Source organism: Aotus nancymaae, unplaced genomic scaffold (assembly GCF_030222135.1).
Source record: "Aotus nancymaae isolate 86718 unplaced genomic scaffold, 86718_ANA_hifiasm-v0.15.2.pri h1tg000004l, whole genome shotgun sequence".
NCBI classification, from domain to species: domain Eukaryota; kingdom Metazoa; phylum Chordata; class Mammalia; order Primates; family Aotidae; genus Aotus; species Aotus nancymaae.
This window is the reverse complement of record NW_026988415.1, coordinates 15,366,768-15,390,230: the sequence shown is the minus strand read 5'-3', so window position 1 is coordinate 15,390,230 and position 23,463 is coordinate 15,366,768. Positions and strand designations below refer to the sequence as shown.

General features: G+C 40.1%; 1 protein-coding gene across 1 annotated transcript in view; it reads right to left on the bottom strand.

The window, feature by feature from the left end:
- The window catches only part of GPC3 (glypican 3), a 456,271-nt gene that overhangs the window by 422,510 nt on the left and 10,298 nt on the right, over positions 1 to 23,463 (bottom strand). Inside the window, exon 2 of the mRNA XM_012474320.2 lies at positions 694 to 855. Within this exon, the coding sequence (XP_012329743.1) occupies positions 694 to 855 (162 nt within the window). The remainder of the gene's footprint in view (positions 1 to 693; positions 856 to 23,463) is intronic.

Sequence of the window (23,463 nt, the reverse complement as noted above, 5' to 3'; positions counted from 1 at the left end):
CCATCATCATCATCATCATCATCATCATCATCATCATCTTCCTAGCTGGGTGTTAGAATTGAGGGACGTACTCCCCATCCTGCTGTGATAGTCCTAGAAGTTATCAAGGAGAAGTGTCATTTCCTACCCATTCTGGCAATGCCACAACAGCTTCTTTCGCAATCATTCACAGACATGGTAAGAAGTGAAAGTCACAAAGAGAGGAGAGGTCACCACTCACACAAATGGGAAAATGTTGAGCCAACAAGCCAGTGTCTCCCTCTTAAATGGAAATGGTCCTAGTGGTCAGAAGGAGTTCACATGTGTCCCACAAGCATCTGACTCATTCCTGGAGAAAACTGGGCTCAGTATTTAAGGAAACTTTTTTGTTTGTTTGTTTTTGAATCAAGCTGTGAGAAAATATTATTTATTCTTTCTGTAGAGATTTATAATCTTTATATACAGGTAAACAGAATGTCCTTGGACAATGATTTTTTGACAATACCCACCTTTCCAAAGATTGAAATGAAGCTTCTCTGAAAATGTGTTTTGTTTTGTTTTGCTTTTTTAACCAGAATCTCTCACTGGGAGGTTTTTAATATCAAGCATTAATGCTGGAATGGTAATTTATAAATTATACTTAGCACTTGAAAACCCAGTGCCCAAATAATGATGCCATTGAGCAGCACATCTAAAATGATCCCCAGAACTCACCTTGGAAAACTGCAGCATTCTGAATAATTAAGAACTTGAGCTCCATACTCGCAGACTGAAGCAGCTGTTCCATGTTCAATCGTGCTGTTAGTTGGTATTTTTCTTCCATCTTTCTTGAGCAGCATGTTGGGCCCTTAGGGAGACATACTTGCAAATCCGATCCTGAAACAAACAAGTTTTTCATGTTTCAGTAAGCAGGATCTCTCTCTCTCTCTTTCACACACACACCAACACCCACACCCCCTCAACACACACACATACTCACACATGGCAAACAGGGCAAACATCCATTTCTTTTGAGATACAGTAAAATTTTAATTATTTAAAATTAGTGTTTCATCTTAACTAATCCCTGCTTTCTCCCAATTGTCCTTATGACTGACTCTTTTTGAATAACCATGAGAATTGCCTAGATTTGACTCATAAATTCTGCATAAACTAATTTATAGCACCAAAAACACATCATTGAACACCGATATTTATATAATCCCAAAGTGCTGGGATTACAGGTATGAGCCATGGCATCTGGCTTGTTTTCAAGGTTTAAAAAGTAAAGTAAGGGAGATACAGAATGTGGATGAGGGAGGTGAGTGAGAATCAGATTTTATATCCTCCACCAATACTAGCAACTGTTAGGGCTCAGTGAATATTAAGACCAATTTGTCTTTTAAAAGATCAGTCTTCACTCCCATAATTGATTTTTCCTGATTATAATATATGAATGAGAAGACAACCAAGAAACAATTTTCGAAATTCCAGTTATGGTTTCCAATTGAAACGTATGTCTCTGGCCAACCCAATATTGCTTTCCAGGATAAATGATCAAAACATCAACATCATGTCAAAGCTGTGTTGTTTTTTAACTAAAGGTCTGAAGCAAGATACAAGTCATTCAACAAATACTTATTAGGTGCCTACTATATGCCAAGCACTGTGGCTGTAACAGTATACAAAGTCCCTGTCCTCATAGAACTTACATTCTAGGAGACAACAAACAAACAAAAATATATACATAATGTCAAAAGGTGATAAATACTATAGAGAAAGTAAAACAAAGTAAGGAAAGGAAAACAAACTGTGGTATATCTATAAAATGAAATTCTATTTAGCCATAGAAAGGAAATGAACCATTGATGCATGCTACTGCAGGGACAAAACTCAAAACACTATGCTATGTGAAAGAAACTAGATCAAAAAAAAAAAAAGCACATACTCTACAGTTCCATGTATATAAAAGTCTAGAAAATGGAAACTAATCTAAAATGACAGAAAGCAGTTCAGTGGTTGTTAAGCAGGGATGGTGGGCAGGAAGGGTAGGAGGAAGGGTTTATAAAGAGTAATGGAGAAACTGGGGAATGATGGATATATTCATTATTTTGATTGTGGTGATGGTTTCACGGGTATATATGCATGTCAAAATTATCAATTGTATCCTTAAAATATGTACAGTTTATTATATATCAATTATATCTCAATACAGCTTTCCATTGTTTTTAATTTTTTTTTTTTGAGATGGAGTCTCACTCTTGTTGCCCAGGCTGGAGTGCAGTGGCACTATCTCAGCTCACTGCAACCTCCGCTTCCCGGGTTCAAGTGATTTTCCTGCCTCAGGCTCCCAAGTAGCAGGGATTACAGGCGTGTACCACCATGCCCGGCTAACTTCTGTATTTTTAGTAGAGACAGGGTTTCACCATGTTGTCCAGGCTGGTCTTAAACTCCTGACCTCAGGTGATCTGCCCACCTCGGCCTCCCAAAGTGCTGGGATTACAAGCATGAGCCATGGCACCTGGCTTGTTTTCAAGGCTGAAAAAGTAAAGTAAGGGAGATACAGAATGTGGATGAGGGAGGTGAGTGAGAATCTGATTTTATATCCTCCACCAATACTAGCAAATGTCAGGGCTCAGTGAATATTAAGACCAATCTTCCTCTCTTCAACTGCTGTCTTACTCAAACTCTTTATTGAATTAGCATTTGTTGATCTTCTGTCGTGACTGTGAAAATGGGCATCTCAGATCTCCTACTGTGGGGAGTGTATTGACTAATGGTCCCAGCTGCTGCCCTTTGAATTCACCACCACGTTGTGCCTAAGCCACATTCCCTGGGTCTGCTCCCAGCCAATGACTGAGCATGGCAAAGATACTAAGTCCTGTAATACAGGACTTTGCTCACAGGTACTTTGGCTTGAGGACTCCCAATTCACCTTTCCAAAGTTTCTTAAAACTGCACTGCTGTCTAAGATTCCTCCTCCTCAACCTTCCTTCCTTTCCTCTCTCTTCCACAAGGGTCAGACCTGCACCATGATCTGATGGCTTTTCCGGCCTCCTTCAGCTCCCTCCTCATTTTCCTTCATAAGTATTTTCCCCTAATAAATCCCTTGCACAAATCCAATTGGCATCTGCTTCTCAGAGGATCCAGTCTAACATACCTTCTATATGCCAGGCACTGTACTACATACTGGAGGTACAACTTTGAACAAGAGAAATTTAATCCCTTCTCCAAAGAAGCTCACTGTCTAAAGAGACTAGCAGAGATAAATAGCTAGTGCATACTAAATGAGTGTAATAAAGCGACCTAAGAAGGTAGAACGAAAAAAAAAGTGTGTATATGGGATATAAGGATGACACCTCCAAAGTTTTATAAGGTCTTCAGAAAAGCAAGTTTCAATAAATTCTTACTGAGTTCATACTAGAAACCATATACAGACATTTTAGACAGCTTTTCAATAATTGAGGGTTTTATTTTTTTAAAAAGGAGGGAGACTAGTTAGCCCTAAGTCACCAGAAAATTTATTGTTATTACAACATCTTATTTCCCTAGGAATTTCAGTTGATCATGTCCTTAAATTATGTGTCCAAGTTTTCTTAATTTAAGAATGAAATTCATCAAGTTTTGCTTCACATGACATCATTGCTGGGGTCCAAGGTATTGACTCCAAGCTCTCCACTTCACCCTTCTCAAGGGAGCTGCTGACAAAAGCAGTAAAGGAGAACACAGATAATACATATCACCAAACCGAACCCAGCACTGTAATTTATACTAGATGGAAAGGTGATATTTAATGTCAAAATACAATTTGGGGTCTGGAGACACAGAGTTCAGATTTATCTCCTATAAATGTCAATCTCATATACAAGCCTTAGACTGATTTTAAATATAGTTTAAGCTTAAAGCCTTTATGATTATCTTCAGAAAAAGTAAAGAAACAGCTAGTTCTAGCTCACTGTGTTCTTACTACATGAAGTTACCAAATGTAATGCTATTCTAGGAATAGGAACTGATGCAGTTTACTGGACCAGGAAGGGAAAGAGTCCCCTTGGGAAAGAGTGGCTAATCTAAATTTAAACAATGCTGGTTGGGACACACATGTAGACATGAAAAATCCTATGTGGCAGGTACTTTCACATTCTAAATTCCTGTTCATCTACCAAGGCTTTATTTACTTTCTTGGTAAACCTATGCCTAAGTAGTTTTAAAATATCATATTTAAATAAGTTCACAAAATTAATTGTTACAGATAAAATCCTTTGTGTTTCTAAATTTGCATTGAAGGTGACTTCCAGTTTTCAGGAATGGTTTAATTTATTTGGCAGGGTGACTGTTGGTACTGGTCCTATTCCCACCAGCTCTAGGTAGTCGGAGTTATAAAATAAAAAGGCTCAGATCTTTTCTCTGTGAAGTGCTATGAGTGGTTCAGATCTTAGAAGGTAACAAATTGTTGCCTGATGTACTGACACAAGTCTGGGAATGACTCTTTGAATTACCATGACACCAGTTTGGTTTGCCTTTGATATGATAATTCATATAGTAATTTAGAGCTTGCATGCAGTATGTCCCTTCCCCGAGTTGGTCAAGTCCCATCATTTTATAAATTCCTACCACCTGAAGAATCAGTTAAGCCGAAAATCTTTAAAATAATAAAACTTCAAATGAGAACTTTTGGGAAAACATGTCAGATGTCATGAAAAAAGGTATATGTTATATCCAAATGTAAGTGGATATGTTGCAATACTTATCCTCCCTCCCAGTTATTACTGCTTGGTTAATCAGTAAACTAATTAACCAAGTACAATTGATCTATGGGCTAAGAGTTAGCTATAGATTTAAGGAAATAAAACACCCATAAACTGATTAAGAATTCAGAATTTCCAAACCAGGAAGGAGAGAAATACGTGCCAAAGGAAAAGATATTTTGTATTAAGTAAATTTCACATAAATTTCAGTAAATTTCACAGATCAGCTTTTACGGAAAGCCCCATCCCAAGACAGCATAAGGAACAAAGAAGCCTAGGCGAGCTAAACATGCCAAAATGAAATGACAATAATAAAATACAACCATTTCAATGTATGGACATGTGCACGAAAGAAACAAAACAGAACACAAAAAACAGAAAGAAACAGAAAACGAATTTAGAGGGAATCCTCATCAAGTAAACAAAGAATTAACCTGGGAACTGAATCCCAAATGGAATGAAGAAAAACTAAAACTAAAAGCAGATGACTAAGGAGATAAGCCAAAAACTGGTACATACTTGCATGAATAAAAGCAGAAAGGGAAATTCAAGAAATAAGATGCCACCTACAAAAGGCATGCTAAATAGAACACTCTTCAAATATGCGAGGGACAAAGGAAAGTTAAAGAAAAATAACCCCTTTATTAGATATAAGGGAAAAGTAATCGTGGATCCCAGCTATTAAAGAGGGGTTCTCACTTTATAATTATTATTTTATTTCTGGAAAAAATGGAATTAAGCTGGGAAAAGGAAATAGAGACAAGCAATATAGCCTGGGATGGGGATAAGGAGAAGACTTAGAAATTGACTATTCAAATGAGCCAGAAAGGTTCAGCTCTTTAGGGCTTAATAACTTGCATTCCCAGACACTAAAAAAATCAACTGAAGTCATTACAGGGCTGCTAGTTCCCATTTATTTTGAAGGATTAAAAAGTACCTTCATACTATAATCTCCTCTCCTAGACTGTAAATTCCTCAAGAGCAGAGAATGACTCCCATCTCCTTTGGGATACTCCTTCACTCCCTTTCAGCCCTGTGCACATAGTGTTGAATTAATGAGGGCTGCAGACTGAGAACACTAATAAGGAACTTTGTGTCTGTCTGTATCTAAGAGAGGGAGTGGAGGCTGGGTGCAGTGGCTCACACCTATAATTCTAGCACTTTGGGAGGCTGAGGTGGGAGGATCCCTTGAGCCCAGGAGTTTGAGACCAGCCTGGGCAACACGGTGAGACCCTGTCTCTATAAAAAAAAATTTTTAATGTAGCCAGGCATGATAGTGCATGCCTGTGGTCGCAGCTATTCAGGAGGCTGAGGAGGGAGGGTCACTTGGGCTCAGAGGTTGACACTGCAGTGAGCCGTGATGGCACCACTGCACTCCAGCCTAGGCAACAGAGTGAGACCTAGTCTCAAAAAAAAAAAAAAAAAAAAGGCCGGGCACAGTGGCTCATGCCTGTAATCCCAGCACTTTGGGAGGCTGAGATGGGTGGATCACAAGGTCAGAAGTTTGAGACTAGCCTGCCCAATATGGTGAAACCCTGTCTCTACTAAAAATATAAAAAAATTGCCAGGCGTGGGTGTGATGGTAGGCGCCTGTAATCCCAGCAACTCGGGAGGCTGAGGCAGGAGGATCACTTGAACCCAGGAGGCAGAGGTTGCAATGAGGCAAGATCATGCCACTGCACTCCAGCCTAGGCAACAAGAGTGAAACTCCAACTCAAAAAAAAAGAAAAAAAAAAGTGGAGGCAGATGACCCCAAAAATGTTACATCTGTACACTTAACTTTAATCTTGGAAAAATATTTAAAAATACCAAAAAAAATCAACTTCCAACAGCCTAGCCAACATAGTGATACCCCATCTCTGCTAAAAAAAAAAAAACAACAAAAATTAGCCAGGCATGGTGGCCCGCGCCTATAATCCCAGCTACGCAAGAGGCTGAGGCATGAGAATCACTTGAACCCAGGAGGCGGAGGTTGCAGTAAGCCAAGATTGTACCACTGCACTCCACCCTGGGTGAGAGTGTCTCAAAATAAGAAGAAAAAAAACAAGCAAAAACCAACCAAACAAACAAAAATTTCCAAATATCTTGAAGATACAACAAATAGATGTTTCACTTGAAGGAACTATGAAGTAATTTATTACTAATTATTTTAAGACAACTTCTCGCACATTGGGTCCAGTTTCGGATCGTAAAAGGGGACATTGGAGCTCTGGAAGCTTTTTCTCTGGGGGATTACTCCCCTCCCAGAGTCTAACCACAGATGGTCCACAGAAGGCTCTCTCCTGAGGCATACTCTTGTGTCAGGAGATCTCTTCAGGCCTGGCTACCTGTGGCTTGGCCTTCTTGACCTCCATCACAGATTCTTCCTTTTGGGCCCACTTCTTGCTCTTTGTTGGCGCCATTTAAATATCTGACCTTTTAGACTGCTCCTGGTTTCCTTTAGCCACCTCCCCCAGGACTGGGACTTCAGCTTCTCTTTGCCATGAAGTTCTATGCTTACCACATTCACTTGGAGACCCCATTCCAGGCCTAATCCCTGTCCACACTTGGAAGAGGAAAGCCAATAGTGTGTATGGAGCTATTTAAATGTGTCAGTTCCCCGGGTGAGGTGGCTCATGCCTATAATCGCAGCACTTTGGGAGGCAAAGGCGGGTGGATCATGAGGTCAGGAGTTCGCAATCAGCCTGACCAACATGGCGAAACCAGTCTCTACTAAAAATACAAAAAATTAGCCAGGGTATGGTGGCGTGTGCCTGTAATCCCAGCTACTCAAGAGGCTGAGGCAGGAGAATTGCTTGAACCCGGGAGGCAGAGGTTGCAGTGAACCGAGATCGTGCCACTACTCCAGCCTTGGTGACAGAGTGACATTCTGTCTCAAAAAAAAAAATTAAATATTAAATGTGTCAGTTCTATTGGATTTTATTCCAAGTCAACATTAATGGCTTCGAAGTCAGCATCATCATAGGCACTAGTGGGCAGGAAAGAACAAAACACTTATGACTCCTCAGGTCAAGTTGCTTACAATTCAATCCTAGCCCTATCATTTGCTATCTGCACAAGCAAAGGTAGGTTAGTCAACCTCTACCTGACTTTTTGCCCTTATCTGTAACATGGGATCATCAATAGTACTTACCTTATAGAGTTATTACAAAAATTAAGTGAGATTATGCATGTGAAGCTCTTAGCCTTTTTGATACAAAGTAACTATTCAATACGTGTTAATTAAAAGCAAACCAAAAATAAATTCATGCTGAGAGACCAGACTTTCACACAAAATAATAGCTAGAGAACAGTAAAAGTTGGTATATTGGTTATGTGACAAAATATGCAGTATATTTTCTGAGATGGAAGAAATAATCTATATTCTAATTAGGGTAGTGGTTACATGGTTGTACACATTGTCAAAACTCATCAAACTCTTCACTTAAACTGGGTGCATTTTATTGTTTGTAAATTATAGCACAATAAAGTTGACTTTTAAAACATGTGATATAGACAACATTTGCTAGATAAGGGAATGCTCACCAGAGGCTCTAGGGGTCAAAGAAGACTTCCAGGAGAAGGTGGGGCTTGAGGTAGACCATAAACAATGAAAAAGATTTGAAGAGGCCAATGGGTGAAATGTGTTTGGCACCAGTGGAGTAACAGGGCAAGGCTAACATAACTAGAGATAGGTTAGACCCTGGGATGTATCAGGTAAGATGGACCCAAATTTGAAGGGCCTTGAATGCAGACAGAGACCTGTGGGCTTGACTCCTCGGTAGTAATGGGCCACTGGAGGTTCTCAAGCAGAGGCATATTATCATGAAGAGAGCTGTTTAGGAAGATTCGTCATACAGCTTGAAATTGGAAAATGGACTAAATAATCCTTTAAGGTCACTTCCAGGCCTCCAATTCTCTAATTACCTTTATTATGTTTTATATGTTGGTTATTTTACTAGACTGCAATTTTGGTTAATGACTATAAATTGTCAAAAATCACATTAAAAAACACATTAAACAACAGAAGATTTATTAATGTAGACCTTGATCCTTACACTTTTCTATGAGCAGATAAAGCATATTCAAACAGCAACAGAAGAGAATGAATTATCGGGGCTCAGTAACAATGAAAATTGAAATCTTTTCTATATATATATATATATAGATGATTTGACACATTTCATTGCCAAGGTCTGCTTTATGAATGGCAGATTTTATTTTTTGCTAACAAAGGTACTTTGTGCTGAAAATAGTAATGCAATATTATCATTAAATTAATATTAAACAAAGGAATTAATGATATCCCAAACTGGTTGCTTCATGACTTGTAGGAAAAATAATAGATGCCTATTAAAATCATCCAAAGAATTAAGCACAGGTTGCTCTACTAATGAACCAAAACAAATCATTTCAGGCATTTTTTAAAAGGTATTTTTTAAAACTCAGGACAAGTCAATTTGCCATCCAAAAATATGAACTAATTTCCTTAGCATATAATAGTAACTTGCTATTAGAATGACGCCTTTTCCCCTAATTAATCATTATCTAAATCAAATCTTACACGCTCATTTAATTTCTCACTAATCAAGACAGGAATACAGATGAAAGAAATGGCGGCATTAAAAACCGGTGGGGAAAGTGATGATTGCTGGTGAAAGAAATCACTTTAGGGAACCTAGCTGAAGGTTACCCTGCTGTTATTTAGCCTGAAAGAACATGACCTTGCAGAGGGTGCACCTGGGTAGCAGGAGCCCAGACTTTAAATAAAAGACCGTACCTGGAACCACCACGGACTCTGCCTCTGTAAAAGGCAGGCCAAAATGTCACTACCACACTGGAATACCGGGAGTTTAAAGCAACCCTGGAGATAAGCCATTCTCTAAGCCTGAGAATTAAAGAATGAATTATCTTTATCTCTACTGCCAACTGTCAATTAACTGCCTATCATTTCATGCCTGGTAAAGTTTGAATCCCCAGATCACTACACTCTCCCACAAAGAGGTTCTTTCTGGACCACATTCCCAACCAGAGGTCACCATGTGCTCTGAGAATACAAATTCACTGATTATATCCAGCTTGCCAAAGTAGTGAACAATTTATTCATCCAACATTACTGATGCCTACTTTGTGCCAAGGACTATGCCCAGCCCAAGGAATAATGAACAGAACATGGTCCATGCCCTGGAGTTCATGAATTGGTGTAGAAAATGGACTCTCAAATTAACTAGAAACCTTTAATTCATTCTGGATACCTCATTCACACCCTCATCTGCTATAGCCAAATGTCACCAAATGCTATTGATTGTGCTTTCTAAATGTCATCATTCCCCTCCTTTCCAATGCTGCCTCATCACCTCACCTTCTTTCACATGGACAACTAACAACAGCCTCTAAATTGGCCTTCCTGCCTCTACATCCTCCTCCACCCAAGTCCCAGAGAGATATTTCTAAACTACATATCTGACTACATCATTCTACTTCTTTAAAAACCTCCAAGAAAATGGAGTAAGGGCACAGGGGTGTGAAAATGGGTGACATCTTCAGGCACTGACAAGGAACCTGGCAAGGCTAGAGGGAAAAGTGAAGTGGTGGAGAGTGGCAGAAGCCAGATGACAAGGAGCTATGTGAGCCCTGCTACAAGATGACTACTCGTTATCTTGGGATTGGATTCCCACGGGAAAGAATGTTTCTGGGAGCAGAAGGAAATGAACTCCAAAAGCTTTCTCTCCATTGAATTCCCATGGAACTCTCCAGTCTTTATAAAGGCACTTCTCACACTCTCTAACTTACAACCAAGTTGTTATATGCATGCCTCATTTCCACTAGATTTAAGTTCCTTGAGGGAAGGACCCTTGACTGATTCATCTTTGTATCTCAAGGGGCCCATTGTAGTTTGGGCTTGATGTTCTCCCCTTTGACTTGGGAGTTAACGCCAGAACTTCAAGAGAGTTCAGTTTTAAAGGAACTGGGTCAGATTAATTGATGCTACTAAAGCAACTTTTAGAAAAGCAAAAGTATTCACACATACACATCATTGATTAGATGAGGGGAAACACCCTAATAAAAAGAAAATTGGATTGGGGAACAATGCCAGCTATGCTGGAGTTGGGATGCAGAATCCTTTTAGTTTAGAATTCTGCCAGAGGGACTAAGCTAAGGTAATTTTCCTGCCTCCCCTAGTCACTTCTTCACTAATTGTTATTCTTCTCAGATAAGTAGCTGAGATCCTGCCTTTCAGGAGATGTGTAATTTTTATTTTTCAGATACAATCTTTAAATATGCAGACCTGAGGCATAGCTGAGAATTTCAACACCCTAGACCCAATCTAAGTGCTAGGTTCCTCCCCTCCATGTATGAAATCACATCAGAGGGAAAAGAGCTCTTCCCTATCAGAGCTAAAATATTATTATCTGCTCTGCTACCAAATCAGCTGTGTGACTTAATCAAGTGTGTTCCCAAATCTGGGCTTGCTTTCCTCAAAGGGATTGGACTAGCAAGTCTAAGTTCCCCAACTGTAGGGTAATCGATGTTCACTGAGCCCATTCTTGACCAGGCATTGGGAGGACACAAAAGAAGCAAAGGACTTGCTTTTGCCCTTTTAGGAAGGCTTTGTCAATATCACTTGAATATACATGAACATGGATATGGGGCTAAGGCAAAGACCAAAAAGTTGGCCTTTATAGCACTGTATCCCGAGTAATAACCACATGTCCATATATATAAATATATATATATATATATATATATATATATATATATATATGCCCCTGTATCCCCAGAGGCCAAGTAATGGCAGATATCCTCCTGATGGATGGCATGCAATGGCAAAGGGGAAAAGTCTGAAATCAGACAGAGCAGAGTGTGAACCCCAACTTGGCCACCCACTTAGCTGTGTGATCTTAATCAACTTACTTAATCTCTGAGCCTCAGCTTCCTTACCTATAAAATGGAGACAATAACGCCTACTGTCAAGGTGGTTGTGGGGTTTAAATTAAACTCTTATTTAATGTTTCCCAAACACATGCCTCCATTTCCTGCTTCCCTGTTTTGCTTATGCTTTTCCGGTCCCTGGAGTGCTCTTTCCCTAGCTTCAGCTACTAAAATCCTCTCATCCTTAAGGTCTCTCTCAAGTGTCTTTCACGTTTTTTTCTCCCCTCCCCTCTCCTCCAAAAGAACTCTTTGAGCTGTTATCTCTCAGAATTTTCTGAACACTTTGTACTTCTCTAACAATGTGTTTTGCAATCTAGGTTTTGTAGTCATTGGTATACCTTTCTTATCCATACTATTAAGTAGTAGATTTCTGTGGGCAAGAGCTATATTTTGGCCATCTCTATACTCCCTGACATGGCATAATGTCCAGTACATAGTACACACTTAATAAATGGCTGAATTAATGAACAAATATTAAGTCAACAATGACAGCCTACTTCCTATACATAATCTCCCTGTCTGTTGAGGCACTCAAGCATAACTTGGGTAGCAATATCATATACCACAGAATGGACTCCTACACTAGGTAGGAGGCTGAATCTGATGACCTCCAGGTTCCTTTCTCTCTGTTTCCATGAAGGCCACACTCTAACTCTCTAATCTCTTGATACACCACAGATGTCACTGGTACGCTCTGATAATGCATCACAAGAGAGATGCCCCACAGCCATAAATGTTAGAACTGATCTTTTTGTCATAAGCAAGTCTGAAAGCATTTCTTCAGCGAATATCTCATCTACGAAAACTATATATTTACCACTTTACATGCAAGTTGTACCTAAAACTCAGCATACCTGAACCTAAAAAGGAAGTCTTTTGCTTCACAGATGTTTCTGCCTTCTAAAACTCCCTGTAGCTGATATTTCAACAAACCACAAAGACCAGGTAGAAAGCTGCAGTAGACTGAAAGTACACCACTGCCTTGATCCTACAGATCCTGCAAAAAGGTTTTTCAGGTGCATAATAAGCAACAATTGCCTTCCCATGTAAAAATTGCTTAGAAAAAAATATTGTATTTTTTCAGAAGAAAAGTCCAACAAGAATGATGAGGTAAGACCTAAAGCCCATGGTGAAATGGCTTAACCAAAGTAGTGACTCGCCAATGGTAAAACATTTAGACGTTGGGCGGAAACATTTAGGTCGGGTAGAGGGGGAGAGAGAGTCCATTAGTTTCCTAGGGCTGCCATATTGAATTACCTCAAACTGGGTGACTCAAAACAACTGAAACTTATTGTCTCACAGCTCTGGTGGCCAGAAGTATAGCTGCCTCATCTCAGAACTCTTCTTCCCATCCAGCGACTAGGGTAAGTCATTTTATTTCCCAGGTCCTCAATTTAACCATTTAAAAAAATGAGTTAACAGTAGTTGCCGCCCACATCCCTCTCAGGAAGCACGCTGACATTTTTAACACTTTAACTTGAAGATCTCTTCAAACAAGGTCCCCCTTAGAGAGTTCTGGTAAACTGCTATGATTCAGAAGCCCCTGGAAAGCTCTCCTCTGTGTGGTGGGTTGAATGGTGTCACCCTCCCCCCACCAACATATGTCCCTGTCCTAATCCCTGGAACCTGTAAATGTGACCTTATTTGGAAAAAGGGGTCTCTGCAGATGTAATTAAGGATCAGGCTAGCGATCTTCCTCCAGCACAGGACAGAAGGAGTAGGAGGAAGGGGTACAACCCGGAACACCTGGATAGGACTGGACTGGAGAGGTGCCAATCCTCCTGGGTTATCTAAGTGGACCCTAAATCCAAAGACAAGTGCCCTTATAAGAGGCATAGAGAGGAAAGACACAGCAAGAGTAAAAGGTCATGTGAAGATGGGGGCAGAGACTGTAAAGATACAACCACAAACCACAAAATTCCTGTAGCCACCAGAAGCTGGAAGAGGTGAGGAATGATTCTCTCTGAGAATCTTTGGAGAGAGCATAGTCCCCCTTGATTTTGGACTTCTGGCCACCAGGGTTGTGAGAATACATTTCAGTTGTTTCAAGCCACCCAATTTGAGGTAATTTGATATGGCAGCCCTAGGAAACTAATACACTCTCTTTCCCCTCTACCCAACCTAAGTGTTTCTGCCTAATAATGTCAATGTTTCATCATTGGTGAGTTACTACTTTGTTTAAGCCATTTCATCAGGTGTTGTCTTCAAGTACAGCACTCCATGAGTAATGCCCGCATATCTCAGGGCTAAAGACTTTACTAGGAATCTTCTTTTAGCACAGGAGGGAGTAGGGGGGAGGGAGGCAACCCAGAACACCTGGATAGGACTGGAAAGGTGTCAAAAAGGAAGGAAAGATCAAGAAAAAGAGAAACATGGACCAAAACCAAATTTTCTGTTGGGTCAGCTCTGAGGAAGTAATATTGACAGAGGCCGAATATTACTTTAACAGCAACAGTCCCATATAATAAGAAGGAAAAAGTCTTGCAGAAGCAAAAAATACTAATAATATTGTCTCCGTTGTTAGCCTATATTCCAGAAAGTCTGTTAGAAGAATGCTGAGGCCAATCTAAACGCCCCATTCTCACTGCTCAAAGCCATCTCTTTTCTTATGCTTAGCAAATTAGGCATATTTTGAATATGTTAAAAAAAATGTTGCAAGCTATTAGCAATTGAATAATCGCAAAGGGAGCTAGGCGATAATGAAAGATGCTGATCAGTGGATCAATGCGGGCCTCCAGCACAACTCTGATTTTGGTATGAGCTTTTCTTCACATTCCCCCTGCCCTGGTCTTCAGCATTCCTGGAGATGCTGTTTAACAAGCTCCCAGGCAAATCTTTCCAATGCCCAATTGCCCTTACTGTTAAGATGCTTCTCCCAGCTCTAATGGCTAACTTAAATTTCAGTTTCAAGCCATTGCACCTTGTAATTACATTCTCAGCCACTGTAAATAATCCGTGCCCTCTATTATATCTTTCCCCTTTCCCTATGATAGGAACCTGTGGAAAAAGGAGTCAGTTGCCTTGTTAGTACAACATACACACTGCACCTGAGCAAAATGCAACCAAAAGAAAATCACTCACTCTTGATCCCTGAGAGAGAAGCGCTGTTATTGATCTTTTCCTTTTTCCCATTCTTCAGCTTATCCGCGTGTCTACACTGACGTGCTCTAGTGCTGTGGCATTTATGCCATCTTGGGGAATAGCTGTGTAAATGCTCCAGTAATTTTATACATCTTCAACATACTGTTATGTTAGAACTTGAGTATCTGAAGGACTGGGAAGGACAGATTTTCTTCCTCCTCCTACCCTTACGTAATGTGCATCAGACTCTTCACTAATTGGCCCTCCTCCTGCATGTTACTGAAGTCTAGACTTGGTGGCAACCCTTTTCTGTGGAAGAGATTTAATGGGGGAGAAAGTACACAGGAGGGGAGTTGGCAAGCAAACCACTTCAGAGCAACTATAAGAAACTTGGAGACAAGAGTTCTTGGTAAGCTGAGGTTGGAAGCTAGAGGATAGTGTTTCAAAAACACCCACACGTACATTAATGAATTCACTTTTCTCTGAACCAAATGTTTCCTAAAATTGAGGGAAATCTTAGGTTATGAATGCAACACATAAAAGACTTCAATGATGCTCAGTAATAACTTTTACTCCTTGCTTTCTTTAGGAACTATGAAAAACACAAACTTTCCAAACAGGTGATTTGGAGATTTCCCTTCCATTCCCATAATTTTACCGAAAAACCAAAAAACTGGTAAGAGTATCTTCATTCTCCCATCAAATCGTGGCTGATTCAGATACAGAGGTCTCCAGAGCCCAGTGTGGGATCCAAGAGGTAACACCAGGAGGGCTCTAGACTAAGCTGAATGAACCAAACCTGGATCCAGGGTCTCCCTGTGGCTTGCCAGTCTTACATAACTTGTCTTCAGAAAATCACCAGCTCTTGACAGGACAGCAGTTTGGTTCAGGAATATCTGCCTCATTTATTTTTTCCTTTTTTTTTTTTTTTTTTTGAGGTAGGGTTTGACTCCTCCATTGCCCAGGCTGGAGTGCAATGGTGCAATCTCGGCTCACTGCAACCTCCACCTCTCAGGCTCAAACGATCCTCCCCCCTCAGCCTCCCAAGTAGCTGAGATTACAGGTGCACAGCACCCTGTCCAGCTAATTGTTTTTATAGTGACAGGGGGTTTTGCCATGTTGCCCGGACTGATCTTCTGAGCTCAAGTGATCTACCCACCTCAGCCTCCCAAAATGCTGGATGGTGTGAGCCACCATGCCCAGCCTGCTTTTTACTGTTTTTCTTTTTTAAGGGAAAACTGAAATTAAGGGAAATGGTGACACTATGAAGCCAATTGTCCCAAACTATGCATGTCTTAGGAGTGCTGGGTTCAAGGTAGTTGATGCTACACTGCACTGAGGCAATGATGGAAACAGGTTGATACAAGCATTGAGGCAGTTTAACTCAAAGGATGACCTTCACCAAACAGGAAAAGAAATGCTTGTAATCCCAGGCTGCTGGGCTGCCTTCATGATGTAGCATTCCCACAGGTTCAAGCCACTGGTCTTCCCATTCCTTCCTCTTTCCCCTCAACCAATGTGGGGACCACGCCATACATGGCCATCATCTGTCTACATGTCTGCTTCTCTCACCAAGAGCAGGGAGAGGGGAGTATTTGAATTTGAATCCCTAGCATCTCACACATACTGGGTTCTCAAAACTGATTTATTTGAGGAGTAATTCCTACAAATGCTGAACCCATCACAAGGGTAATTGTTAGGAACCTGGCTCTGGAACCAGACTAACTGGGTTTGATTAATTTCATAACTATTTGACCTTGAACAAGTCATTAAAACTCTCTAAGCCTCAGTTTCCTCATCTGTAAAATGGAGGAATAATGCTACCCACCTGGTAGTGCTGTTGTGAGGATTAAGTGGGATGTTGCCCATAAAGGGCTTAGCACAGCGCCTGGCTCAATAAATGTTAACGATTATTAGCACCGCCCTCACCACAGGTGCTCAATAAAAACTTGCTGAATTGAAGTCACACTAGTGGGAATGACTAGCAGATGTGAAGGCGACCTGGGCTGTCTTTTTTTTAGTTTTAGTTTTTCCCACCTCACGGCACCAGATGACCTCTGTGAATTTTTTTTTTTTAAGAAAAAAAATGATAGATTAGGGGATACTTAGGCTGCACTTTTGCACTGATATCCGTTTTTCATTCAGGGCAGAAAACCAAGTCTGGCAAAGTCAGGCACATGATTTTCCAAGAAATATGACAAGGCTATTAAAAACCCTAAATTAAAGTTGTATAATGAGCATGAATCTGAATACATTTAAATTTCCTCTAGATCCAGTAATTCCAGCAACATCCTAATATATTTTTAAGTGCGTTTTTGCAACTGTGAGGAGACCAAGTCTCTAAAACATAGCAGAATTTTTTTCAGGGGTGGGGGTGGAGAGGCAACACACAATTGTCATGAAAATTAACCCCTGAAAATGCACAGGATTTTATTACCAAATGGATGCCTGAGGAGATTACTAGATTTTAGGGTCTTTACTATAAAGAGAGCAACCTGCATGCCTGAAATAATTAAGAAGAGACTCAATTATCTAGTAAACTGAAATTTCAAACTACCCTGCTTACCTAAATGGGAAAAGCTGCTTAGACTAGAGCGTCATTACTTCTATTTAGAGGAGCCTTAGCAAAGATATACAAGGAGCTAAAGAATGAGACCCCACATTCTTCCCTAAGCCACAACAATGCCTGTTTATGTAAATAGGATTTTCAATAACACAACGGAATCTGAAAAAAATGTTTTCATTATTGTCTCTGAAAACATGCAAATGCAGAAGATGAAAGTCAAGGGGCTTTCACTGTGATGGGCACTGAATACACTAAAATATTTATTCTACGTGAATCTGAGCCTGGAATCCAAGTGGATCTAAGAAACACGCAATGAGGATTTCTCCTTTAAAAAAAAGTCTGAGTGCGATATGAGGAGGCACAGAGGTTTATCTGACGCCATGGCAAGTTGAAAGCATGTGCAAAAAAACCCCTCAGTTTACAAAGAAATAAAAATAGTAGTAGATATCTATTTACCTTTATTTGGCAGCCCCTTCCAAAATCTGGGCCAAAATATAAATATCCTCACCTCCATCATCATCACTAGATGACAATCAAACACTCCTACATGACCATAACAACCTCCAGGCACAAACTAAAAGCTCATTAAAGGGTATATGAAGGCTATTTATAGAAGAACCAAACAAAGAAGGAAATAACTATCAGCAAAATTAATTAGACGATTCATACTTTTGACAACTATTACTATTTGTTTGAACTCAAGTGTCTAACTCCTTTACTGGCAGGTATTGATGAGTATAGAGATACCACATATCTAGAGTTTTAAACCGACCTTGTAGCTTTTTGGTTCAAGAACTCAGGTTTTGACCTGTACTCCGTATATCAGCCTTCCTGTTGCTGTTTAGGCAGCTGATAAGAGGCAGAAATCCTTCTTGCTCATTAGGCCACTAGCGGCCGTTAAGCAAAGGGCTGGGGAGGGGCATGCTCAGTGGCCCAGAGGAATGTGCCGGACTCCACATATAAAGCCAGCTCCGATTTGGGGTTAAGAATTTAACCTTAAAAGGCTGACAAGTCATAAATTTGCTTGAGGTTCATATATATGTGTGACTTTCACAGTTTATATTTCCTAGCCAGGACCCAAAGTCAAAACATGCCCCCTGATTAATGAATGGTACTAATTGTTATTCCTGACTCAAGAACATTAGTCTTTATCCATAATATTTTCTTAAAAAACACACAATCTCATACCTAAAACTCTCTGGTTTAGAGGAGTTTGGATAACCAGTTAGGAAAAAAAAAATAGGAAGAAGAACCTAATGTTATCTGTTAGTTGGTGCTAATATTTTGGTAGTCAAGATTGACTCAAAAGCTTTCGTTTAATTGTGTTCATCAAGCAGAGTGCAAAGGAATGTCCTCCAAATCTAAACATCTGAGATAAAGCAACCATCTGCGACTCTACACAAAAAATGAGCTGGAGTTGGGGGGCAGGGGTGGGAAGGTGGGGGCAGGGCTGAAATGTCTTCAAGCACATTTTGTCTAACTTATCTTGTTAAATATTTATACATAAGTGCATAACCTAACAACCTTGGCCAAGCTTGGAAGAGATAATAGATACAGGACAAACAAAAGAGCCCCATAAGTATAAAGACAAAGAGAAAAATACCAAGGAATAGTCCGATTGGAATACAATCTCTAACCTGCAGTCAAAATTGAAACTGGGACAATAAAACCCCACAAGCAAAACAATGTCCCTGAAGTGTGATAACTTCATCAGGGAAAAGCAGGCTATAATTTGGTTAGCTTACAAGGTAGGTGTCAGTTCTAACCCACACTAGCGGCTGTTTCAAAGGGGCTCCCTTATCTTTAGAAAAAGGGAAAGCATTCAATGTAAGAAAAGAGATTGCTAAGAACAAAGATGCAATTTTCATTTACTGAGAGTTATGACAAGGTGAGAGAGAATGTAAGCTACATAGCAATGATCTGAGGCACTCAAATCAGGTTTATCTAGCCTTGTCCTATCTGTACAGAAAGCTTTTTAAATACTCAGTTCTTAGAAAATGGACTGTAAATTCATTGGTGTATATTTTAGAGCTCTTCATTTTCAAACTAAAGAAACCAATTTTACAATATCCCAAGAGAAGGAAACCAGGTACCCAAACAAAATATGTGGGCAGAAATAGCCTGTTTTCTCTCCATTGAGGATAGACAGAAGTATAGGAGGCAGAGGAAAATGGAGGAAGAGAGAGAAGAGATGGAAATCAGAACCTACAGGGAAAGAAAACACAGCTTAAAACTAAAATGCAGAGGAAAATATAAAACATTCCACTCATCTTTTTTTTTTAAAGCGAGAACAAGAAACACAAAACCATTTAATAAATATAACAAACCATAAAGCACCTTCTGTTCTAAATTATAACCAGTCGAGAGAGGGTGTGAGGGTAGGAGGAGGGGGAACAGCAAAGACTTAGAGAACAGTCCAACAGACAGATGAAGGAGGGTCCTCAGTAGCTTCTGAGGTATACCGAGCCCCAGGAGGGCTGTGATAAGAGCACACAGAACATCCGTAGTTCCCCTTAACTATGGGGGTTAGAGTAACCTAGGCTACTTCTTATCACTACGCTATGAAATGTTGAGTAGCTTCTCAAGAATTTTACCCATTTTACCCAGAATTATTAGTTGGTAGTAAGTTTCATTGCCACTAGGATCTAATTTGAAGATAAAACTGGATATTATCAGGAAAAGACTCTGAATGATTGAATAAATGCTGGTTCCAACATCTCCTTCAAGCTTCGTAACTGAGGCAACCTTACACTCTCAAAGAACAAAGAAAAAGCAAACTAACAGCTTTTGAAGGCCAAAAAAAACTTCGGGCAATGTTATTAAATTGACCCACAGCACTGAAGTTTTAAAGCCAAGAAATGACTTAGGTTTTAGAAATTAACACTTGTATAAAACCTTCAGAATACCATGGGGAAAAATAAAACTTTATTCAGAAATAATCTTTGAAGTTTGAAAACAAAGCAGAAAACCTGTTTCTGAAAACAGAAAGGACTATTTGAAACACTGAGCACAGTTCTTATACAACTCTTTGAAACTCTTCAATAGTTCCACTCTAATTTCTGGAGATGGCCAAGTAAGATATACCCCAGAATGCCAGAAAAAGAAAAAGTAGGAAACCATTTGTTCCCTAGGGGAAGAGCCAAATGATCTCAGGACATAGCTGCCTCCGGCCACATTAAATTAAGCCAAGGGCAAGACTAGAGGTTCTACCCATCTAAGGCAGCAAAGGCAGTACTTTCCAACTAGTTACAAAGTTATTAGTCACTAAGCAGAGATCCTACTGACTCTCCCTAGCCCATTCATTATCACATTCTCATTCATTGGCTCAGTCTGTTATACTTAAATAGAGGGCATGTATGCCAAGGCCATAAGAGTGAGAGATATAATAGATAGAGGTAGACTTGGAAGACTTAGTCACTTAATTTGGGTGTGGGATGTGTAAAAGAAGAAATCAAAGATGATTTCAAGGTTTTGAGTTGGTGCCAGACAGAGATACCATCACCAGAAATATAGAACATTAAAGAGAGGCAGGTTTGTGTGGATGGAAAAAGAAAATAATGGACTAATTTTTGACTCTGTTGAAAATGAAACATTGGCAGGACTTCCAGATGGACATGTCCAGCAGGCAATTGGGAAATACTGAACTGAAGAGCAAGGAAAAGGTCAGGTTGAAAAGAGATATGGGAATCATTCAAAGAGCAAAGATAATGAAGTCATGGGAATGGATGTGGGAATAAGCAAAGAGAGAACGGAAAGGGCAAAAGACAAACCAATACTAGGACACTTACATCTAAAGTGTAGGAGGAAGAGGGCAAATAAGCAAAGACTGAAGCAAGTAGGAAGGGAACCCAGAGTACATAATGTCACAGAAGTTGACAGAGTACGGTAATTTAAGTCAAATACTTTATATTCAGACTATATTCCTTCGCCTCATACTCTAGCAGGTATTCTGGAAACAGCATGAGCTATGGAGTGAGACAAACCTGGGTGAAAATTCCAGCTCCGCCACTTATACAATCTTTGGGAAAGTAAACCTTTCTGAGCCTCAGTTTCTTCGTCTGTAAAATGGAGATAACACCACCTACCTTTCAGTTTTCCTGTGTTGATTAAATGAGAGATTAAATATAAAGCAAATGGCATATAGTAGGCACTCAGTAAAGGTTATTTTCCATAATCTTCCCTGGTGGTCCTTCTGAACTATTACATCAACCTGAAAATGGTGTCAAAAAATCGACTGGAATACAAGGAGTTTCAAGCTTTTGTCGAATGAAACACTGATGACAACAATCTCTTAAACAACAGAGAAATTAATCATTTTTGCCAGAGAAACAAAAAATTATAAAACCCTCCCCAACCCCCAAACCAAAAAATAATACATCTCCATAGACACTTATGAAAGATCAGCCCAATTACACAAGTATTCCTAGCGTTTACTTGGAACCACATGTTTCAGAGACCAGCCAGCAGGGCCAAGTCTGAAGTAGAATACAGACCAGAGCTCCAAAAAGCTACACATTGTTACAGTTTTCATTCTTTACATTGGGAGAGTACTCCCCTGGGTGAGGGACAGGGGGGCCACCATGTTGGAACCACTAAAGTTGCTGGAACTCAGAAGCTGCAGACACTTTATGAGTGGTTGCATTGTATGTACATGAGATATATGAGGGCAAGGCTTTCACGAGACAAATGTAATGTATGATTGTGAAAGACCACCTACTGCTAAGAGTAACAGCTAACAACTTTCAGGTTTTTTGTTTTTTGTTTGAGACAGTCTTGTTCTGTCACCCAAGCTGGAGTCAGTGGCGTGATCTCAGCTCACTGCAACCTCCTCCTCCTGGGCCGAGGCAATCCTCCAACCTCAGCCTCCCGAGTACTGGAGACTACAGTTACATGCCACCATGCCCAGCTAATTTCTGTACTTTTTATAGAGGCAGAGTTTCACTTTGTTGCCCAGGCTGGTCTTGAACTCGTGGGCTCAAGCAGTCTTCCCACCTTGGCCTTCAAAAGTGCTTGGATTACAGGTATGAGCTACCATGACCAGACTTTCAGTTTAAATAACATGCATAATTAATTATTACTATCAAGAATAATAGAAGTCTGATGCTTTGATTCTAATATATTCCTCTACATAGAGATGTGTGTGTATATGCATGTGTGCACATGCACATGTGTGTGTTTGGTAGTACATTATCTTATTTGCAGAGTCTTGGATCATGACAACATATACTTTCTCTTAATCAAGAGGGTTATTGAAATATTTGGCAGTTTTTTTGCAAAAATCACCAGATGTTGGCAAAATACATTTTAATACATGTCACATGCAAAAGCCTGGAAAATATCATCCACACTTATGACTTCCAACTTAAGCCTATATGCTGATGAGTCCCAACTATGCGCTTCTCCTTAACTCCAAAAGAATATATACACTCTTTCCCAGTGATCTCATCTGTTCCCAGGGCTTCAGTTACCATCTATATGCTGATAATTTCCAAGTATATATCTCCATTGCTAATTTCTCCTTCTTTTGTAATCCAAAATGTTACTTGAACTACCTAGCAGACATTTTCTACCTCCATCATCAAAGGACCTTTCAAACTCAACTTGTTTGAAACCAAACTGACTATTTCAGCCCTTAAAAACATGTTCCTCCTATATTTCAAGCACACTCATTCGTTCAACAAATATTTACCAGCTGAGCGCGGTAGCTCACGCCTGTAATCCTTGCATTTTGGGAGGCTGAGGCAGGTGGATCACCTGAGATCAGGAATTTGAGACCAGCCACAGTCAACACGGTGAAACCCCATCTCTACTAAAAATACAAAAAATTAGTCAGACATGGTGGTGGGCACCTGTAATCCCAGCTACTCAGGAGGCTGAGGCAGGAGAATCACTTGAGCCTGGGAGGCGGAGGTTGCAGTGAGCCAAGATCGCACCATTGCACTCCAGCCTGGGTGACAAGAGTGAAACTCCATCTCAAAAAAAAAAAAAAAATTTACCAAGTACCTATTATGTGCCACAGCACCACCGCCCAGAAAAAACAAAATTTCTAGATTCTCCTTCTGTCCTCATATCCAGTCACTAAGTCATGTCTATTCTACTCCCTCTATTCTCTCAAGTTGAGCTTTTATTCTCCTATTTATGTTCCCCTGCCCTATCACCTGTGTTACTAAAACTCCCTGCCACCACTCACTCTCCAGTCAT